Genomic DNA, 8,106 nt, shown 5'->3' on the forward strand with positions numbered 1-8,106 from the left:
TTGTGGAGAAATGCAAAAGAAAGTGCCTTCACTCTGCGTTCCAAAGAGTAAGTAAGACAAGAGCCCAGATGAAACCCTGAGTGAGTGGGGCCCACAAGGCATTCCAGATGAAGGGGGTGTTGTGTCCAGCAGGGAGAATCCAGGACTGTGTCCTGGGGCACCAGGCCATGTCTGAGTCAGTGCTGAAGAGTAGGTTGATTTTAACAGGTGGACATAGCGGTGGCAGGAAAGAGGGCATGGAAAAAGGGCATTCCTGGTTCCAAAGGCAAAAGAGGTCAGGATGTGTTTGGGGGAAAGGCAAGTGGGGCTGTTTGGCTGGAGCAAAGGCCACATGAAGGGGAACAGTGGAAGGCGAAGGTGGACAGGCTCGTCCAACGACAGCCAGGGTGTGGCTCTTCAGCAGGGTGGGATCCAGAAGCACTCATTTAGGGCCGGGCAGCCACACCGCCTCTGAGGATACATGGTGAGGGATAGGTCTACAAGCCCACTCCAGCTGTCATAGCCTGAGCAGGGGGTGTGGGAACAGATCAGGGCGGGCCAGTTGTGAGAACAGGGAATGTTTTAGAGTTTCCTCATCTCTCTGACTTTTCCTAAATCCCATACCTAGTAGGGGCTTGGTCCAAGGGGACATCTTAGTCCACCAGCCTCCAGCAAGGCAACCCAGAGCTTCTTCTACCTTCTCCCCACAGTAGATTGGGTGCTATGGCTCTCTCAGCCACAGGACAGACTAGTATTTCTTAGGCACCATCTACCTGAAAAATACCAAGGGAGCATAGTGGGGGATACCCAAGAATAGAAGACATGGACCCCTAGTAATTAACCACATGTAATTAAAACAGCCACAGGGCCAGGCCAGGGAGTGGTGAGTGTCAGGTAAATACAGGGAGCAACTCCCCCCCCACCTTTTTTTTAACATAAATTATTGTCCAAACTGGCCAAATGAAAGCGGAGCTGTTAATAAGTATGCTAGATCATAGGCATGAACAGAAGCTGCCCCCACCACCCAAGATGGTGTTCACCCTACCCATAAGACTCCTGATTCCAACGTTTCCATCTCCAGACCTGTTCTTGGCCCTGAGATCCAGACGCATAATCAATCGCCTGCTGGGTATTTCCATTTGGATATCCTGTGGGCTTCTGAACCACAGTGTGTCAAAAACTGAAGTCAGCACAGGGTCTCAGTCTGACTACCGCCACCGCCACCCAGAGACTGCTGAGTTCCCGTCTGTCTGCTGCCACCCGCTTCAGACACAGAACACCCAGTCATGGATAAAAACGAGCTGGTGTAGAAGCCCAAACTGGCTGTACTCGGCTGAGCCATGTGATGATATGGCACCTGCATGAAGTCCATAACTGAGCAAGGAGCTGAATTATCCAATGAGGAGAGGAATCTTCTCTCAGTCATTCATAAAAATGTCATAGGAGCCCGTAGGTCATCTTGGAGGGTCATCTCAAGTATTGAACAAAAGACAGAAGGTGCTGAGAAAAAACAGCTTGAGAATACAGAGAGAAAATTCGACCTAACTAAGAGATATCTGCAATATGTACTGTTTCTTTTGGAAAAGTTCCTGATTCCCAGTGCTTCACAAGCAGAGAGCAAAGTCTTGTATTTGAAAATGAGAGGAAGCTACTACCATTACTTGGCTGAGGGTAATGACAAGGAAGGGATCGTGGATCCATCACAGAAAGCATACCAAAAAGCTTTTGAAATCAGCAAAAAGGAAATGCAGCCAACGCATCCTACCAGATTGGGTCTGGCCCTTACCTTCTCTGTGTGCTATGATGAGATTCTGAACTCCTCAGAGAAGCCCTGCTCTCCTGCAAAGACAGCTTTTGAGGAGGCCTATATTAGGCCATTTCTGTGTTGCTATAACAGAATACCTGAGACTGGGTAATTTATAAAGAACAGAGGTTTATTTGGCTTACGATTCCGGGACAGCTGCTTCTGGCGTGGGGGTAGAACTCACTCCCCCCAGGGAGAGCATCAATCCATTCATGAGGGATCTTCCCCCATAACTGAAACAGCTCCCAACACTGCCACATTGGGATCATATTTCCACATGAGTTTTGGGGGGACGACAACATCCAAACTCTATCACAGCCATTGCTGAACTTGATAAGTAAGTGAAGAATCACACAAAGACAGCATGCTAATAATGCAATTACTGAGAGACAGCTTAACATTATGGACCTCGGACACCCAAGGAGACGAAGCTGAAGCAGGAGAAGAGGAAAATTAATCGGCCTTCTACTTTTGTCTGCCGCATTCTAAAATTTACACAGTAGGCCATTTGTCATCCATGCTTTCCCACAAATAGTTTTTTGTTTACGATTTATGACAGGTTTATGTTACTTCTATTTGAATATGTATATTTCCCTTGTGGTTTTTATGTGTAATATTAGGGGGGTAGAGCCAGTTAACATTTAGTTATTTTCATCTTGAGGTGGCCAATATGGGGATGCAGAATTTTTATGTAAGCTAAAATTCTTTGGCACAGTGCTTTTGGTATATTGTGGCTTCACAAGGGCCAGAGTTAAAACTGCTTCCGTGTTTATTTTTATTTATTTATTTATTTTTTCCCTTTTGGTCTTTTTTCGTGTCCAGCAACGGATCGCAACCCTCAGTGTTGCGCCCGTACCGTACCGGGACCGGCAACGGGATCGCAACCCTTGGTGTTGCTCCCACACCTCGCTCAGCCAGTGAGCGGGAACCGGTCTGTATGTGGGATCCGAACCCTTGGCGGGAGCGCCACCGTGCTCCCAAACGGCACACTGTAGCAGTGCGCCACCGGGCTGGCCCCTGCTTCCATGTTTTAAGCAAAGAAAACTGCCTACATATTGGCTTGTCCTGGTGGGGGATGAAAGGGACAATTGGTTCCAGTCAGAAGTGTAGTTATTGTGGGTAATTTAAGGTCTGGAGCACTTAGAAGTCTGTGGCAGGAACAGATATCACTTGGATGCTACACGTTGATCCATGTGTACACATGGAAGGCTCAACCTCAGCGTGCACACCTTTGACTGCAGCTGCAGATGCATTCCTCGAGACGAAGTGGTGACCCAGCTTACTCTGGATAAGGGCAGAAGCAGTTCACGTTCCACCACTTGTAAAGTTACCTGCTATTTGCTTTTACTATTTTTGCTACACTCATTTTATTTGTATTTAAATGTTTTAGGCAACCTAAGAATAAATGTAAAAGTAAAGATGCAGTAAAAATAAATTGTTTGACATCCATTACTTCATGTATATCAAACACAGCAGTAAAAGAAAAAATCCATGTATTTAACTTTTTTTTTAGTTTTTTTGCTTTTGTGATTTTTTTTTTTTTTTTTTTTTGGATACTTGCCTAACATGCGTGCATGTGCTATAAAAATAGTTAAGAGGGAAATAACTTGAGATGATGGCTAGCTGTGCTTAATGTCTTATGAAATTTCATGAACAATCCAAGCATAATTGTCAAGAACATGTGTATTAAGTTCATGTAAGTGGAATAAAAGTTTTATGAATGGAAAAAAAAAAAGACTGACATCGGCACCTCCCCACTCCCTTTCCCCCACCGGTGGCTTCTCCTGTGTTCCCCATCTACAGAAACAGCACTGGCCCCCACTCCTGTCTTCCCAGCCACACCCTGGAAGCTGGCCTGGGTGCCTCCTTACTGAGCCATACCCAGGCAGTCCCTTCAAGAGCTACCAATTCTCTGTCCTCTGGCCCCTCCCACCTGTCCAAGCCTCCTTGTCTTTGCCCTGGACCACTTTCATAGCCTTGTCACTGGTCCTCCCCTTCCATCCTTCCCTCCGTACCTCTAGAGTCCATCTTCATCACGGCAGCAGAGGGATCTTTAAAATGCACCAAACTGCTTGGGTCACTCTCCTTGGTGGCTGCCTTCCCACTTTGACACATTTGGGTGGTACCTGAGACCGTTGGGGTCTCTGCAGTGCTCTTGCCTCCAGCTGCACCTGGGCCTGCCCTCCCGCTCCCTGTCGGCCAGCTCTGTGCGGCTGCACACCTGCCACGCCTTTGCTCCCACCACTGTCTGCTCGGGATGCCCATGTGCCTCCGGTTCTCCCCCAGCCGCCCCACTGACCTCAGGCAGGAACCACTGCACAACCTCCTCTGTCCTTGCCAGACTGGCCGTCCCACTACTCCAGCTATTCATCTATTCACTGAATACAGTGTTTGATGATGGGGTTACAAAGAAATATAGCCACACAGAGGAAGAGAGAAAATGTAGCAAACATGCTATATTAATCAATCCATCTAAGCAAAAGGAGTTTGGGTGTTGATTGTACCATACTTGCAACTTTTCTGTGGGTTTTAAGTTTTTCAAAAGAGGTAAAAATGAATAGAATATGGGTCTGCACAGAATTCATTTATTTTATTTATTTATTTTTTTTAAAAAGATGACCGGTAAGGGGATCTTAACCCTTGACTTGGTGTTGTCAGCACCACGCTCAGCCAGTGAGCGAACCGGCCATCCCCATGTGGGATCCGAACCCGGGGCCTTGGTGTTATCAGCACCGCACTCTCCCGAGTGAGCCACGGGCCGGCCCAGCACAGAATTCATTTAAATGTAAGTTTATCGTAACTGATTCGAGAGATCAGTATTCACTGAAATTCGGGAACAAGTTTTATTGTTACAGCTCTACACTTATCAGACAATTTATGTTTAAATTTAAACATACATACATATGTCTTTTTCCCCTGCATCCCCCCTTTATGTTTAAATTGGGGGGAAAGTTAGAAAAAAACAGATAAGTAGATAAAAGAAAATAAAATCACCCCAAATCTCACCACCCGGAGATAACAATTATAATTTTCTAAGAATATGCCTTCTCGATAATTTTGATGTATAGATTTTTAAATACAGAATGGATAATGCTACACACAGTTTTTTAACCTGTTTTTTTGCTCCACAAAATATTGTAAACACCTTTTCATATTGATAAATATATCAGCATTTTAATAGCTCCACAGCTTTCCATGGAATAGGTTCCCCATAATTTATGTAACCCCACAATCTTTCCCCTACAAACACAAGCCCTAATTTCCTGATTCTGGCTCCTTGCATGATTCTAACCCAAAGAGGGGAGTCAAAGTCGGTGCTGGCCCTTTGTTTAGGAAGCCGACTCATTGATATTTAGGCTTCAGAGAAAAAAATGAAAGCTGACAGGTTAGAATTAACGGGGAAAATCACCTCATCTCCAATGCCACAAGCATTTCAATAGATAGAGTCCAATTTGCTTGGCAGCTCTGCCCAAGGAGGCCAGAGTCAACAGAGTTTTGGGCCACACCTGGGCCACTGGCAAGATTAAGAGGAGCTAAAAATAGACCCAGAAGTGAGCATTGAGACTTTTCTGAATTCATAGGCATGAAGACTGCTCCAGAAGGACTTGCCTGTCCAACATTTTCCATCCATGGCATATCATGCTGCCTAAAATTTCTAAGGTTTAGGGTTTTCCAAAAGGGCCATGTCAGAAAGAAGGCAGCTGTCCCAGGAGAAGGGCAGAGTGACTCCCCTATCAGGACAGAGAGGAGAGAGTTGGGGCTTTTGAGTCAAATGGACTGGGACTCATGTTCCAGCTCTTCCCATTACCAGCTCTGTGACCTTGGGTCAAATCCTCAACCTCTCTGAGCTGCTGTGTCCTCATCTGTAGCAAGGAGATAAGAGTCCACCTTGTAGAATTATTGTGAGGGTAAATGGAACATTGTCTGGAACAGTAAAGGAGGTGAACAGATGGGGCTTATTACCATTACTGAGGACTTGATTTGTTTCTCAGATTAGCCAGGTGTGGTTTTGGTAAAGCTGAATTTTCACAGGGTTGGCAGTGCACATGACAGCTGTACAGCAGAGCCCCCAAGTGTGATGCACGGCAAAGGAGACGGGTCTGCACATCCAGGATCAAATGGGGCATTTACAGCAGGATGGAGACATGCTGGATGGTATCAGGATGCCTCATTCGTTGCCTCAGCCCTCGCCTCAGCCCTCAGCACTTAACATTCATAGTGTCAAATATTCTCGAGTCAACTCTGAATAATAATTGTGACCAATACTAATTTGCTATTATGCTGAGACATTAGTATGAACCACATTGACTTAGAGTTAATTGGAATGGCTCCTAATGAGGCTTTGCACCAGAGCTTGAAAGCTTGGACTAGGATCCAAGTCTACTAAGCTCCAAACGCTGACCTCAAGCCCAGTGGGGTTCATCAGATGGGTCGCCTCTTGCCCTGATTGTGACCAGGTCCCATAGAGGGCTTTCTGGGAGTAGAGTGAGTCTCCAGAATGAATTGGCACCTTTGACTGGTAGGGCACAGACAATGTCAGCGCTACTTAAACGGGTGCTGTGGACTGAAAGTTGCTTCCACCTGTCTTAGTTTCCTAGGGCTGTCATAACAAGGCATCACATACTGGGTGGCTTAAAAGAACAAAAATGTATCGTTCTCACAGTCTGGAGGCCAGAGGTTAAAGTCAAGGTGTTGATAGGGCCATACTGTCTCTGGCTTCTAGAGTCCGGTGTTGCTAGCAATCCTTGGCATTCTTTGGCTTATAGATACATCAGTCCAATCTCTGCCTCCGTTGTCGCATGAATGTCTTCAGCTGAGTGGCTCTGTCCTTTTCTTATAACAACACTAGTCATATTGAACTAGGAATGCACCCTATTCTGGGATGACCTCATCTTAACTAATTACATCTGCAATGACCCTGTTTCCAAATAAAGCCACATTCTGAGGTATCAGGGGTAGGACTTCAACCTGTCTTTTTGGGGGGACACTACTGAACCCATAACAGCCTCTCAACCTATTTTGACACAAGCATTCTCTCTTCAGTGCTTGAGCTCAGAAGGAAGTGACATCAATCATCCTCTGGGCAGCCAGGGGAGGAACTCTCAGGAGAGACCCTGGCCCACCTCTGCTCTATGCCCTGCAGCCTGTCTGAGGATGTGTCCCAGGTGGGGTATCCAAAACAGGCCCAGTGAGATGGATGCAGGTGGGCGTCTGTCCTCCCTATTCAGTCCACCCTCATGACTCAAGTCTTCATTGTGCCCTGTGGTGGGCACTCAGGGTGCTGGGGAGCCTAATGTCCTGGGCTCTGACTCCTGGCACTTCTAGTTCCTATAAAACAGCGAGTGAAGAAACAGAGAGAACAGAGGGAAAATACTCCTGCACACACACACACACACACACACATACACCTTCTCCTGGTTCAGATCATTACAGCCAAGGCTGAGTGGCAAGAGGAATGACTGGAAGGGGACTGAGCCCCAGCTCCCTGCCCCAGCCTGGGACATCCAGCTGGCCCTGGCAGTCTGCCAGAGAAAGAGGCAGGCAGGGACTTCCTGATCCAATTGCTTAGGTACGTTTGAAAGGAAAAGTGATGACAAAGCTCTTTGCACATTTCTTAATACATTTTAAAGTCCTTAACGAAACAAAACTCAGGGCTTGAATAAATTGGCTCCCAGATGCTGGCCAAGGAAAGAGCTGGTTGGATGGTGTGGGGAGTTGGAGAGAGGTCAGGACCAGGGTGAACAACCAGCCTACCCCTTCCATCACCAGGCGGCTTCTTGAAGAGCTGCCTCTGCTGCTTCTGGAGCCCTCAGGAGGGGCAGGAGGGAGGGGCTCCTCTGCAAGAACTCTCCCTCCTCACCCAGAACAAAGGCCTGTCTGCAAATCCTCCCTGGCATGGTTTGGGCCTTGAGCAATTTGCTATCTCTGAGATGGAGCAGGACAAGCTCTGGAGCCTGGCCCCACTCTCCCACCTGTGCAGGAAGAGAGCCCGCACCAAAGCCACCTCCAGAGAGGCGAGTCATCTCTGAGGCCAAAGGGAGGCCATTGGTGCTGTCCATGGGGAACAGAATTAGAAGGGCCTTTGCCTAACCCCCCCCATTCGCAACCCTTCTGCAGTGATGTAGCAGGTGTTTGGTAGGAAGTGGGTTACTCCCTCCTGGTGAACATGTCCTCCCATGGCTTCTCCCCTTTGCTGATCTCTCCAACTCAGCCATGTTTCTCCTCTGCCCATTGGACACCCAAGTGTGGCTTAATACGAGTCTGCAGCTCAGGGGAAGATAGAGCTGAAAATGTGAACACAGGACTTGGGGAGAAGATTCACA

General features: G+C 47.2%; 1 protein-coding gene across 1 annotated transcript; it reads left to right on the top strand.

The window, feature by feature from the left end:
* The first annotated feature begins 1,253 nt into the window (after nt 1-1,253).
* On the top strand, nt 1,254-2,240 carry LOC103589630 (14-3-3 protein zeta/delta-like). The gene is made up of 2 exons (XM_008571661.1): nt 1,254-1,863; nt 2,122-2,240. Exons 1-2 carry the CDS (start codon nt 1,341-1,343, stop codon nt 2,238-2,240), a joined length of 642 nt encoding a protein of 213 aa, XP_008569883.1. The 5' UTR covers nt 1,254-1,340.
* Nucleotides 2,241-8,106: the final 5,866 nt, after the last annotated feature.

Source organism: Galeopterus variegatus, unplaced genomic scaffold, assembly GCF_000696425.1.
Source record: "Galeopterus variegatus unplaced genomic scaffold, G_variegatus-3.0.2 Scaffold709, whole genome shotgun sequence".
Taxonomy (NCBI): Eukaryota; Metazoa; Chordata; class Mammalia; order Dermoptera; family Cynocephalidae; genus Galeopterus; species Galeopterus variegatus.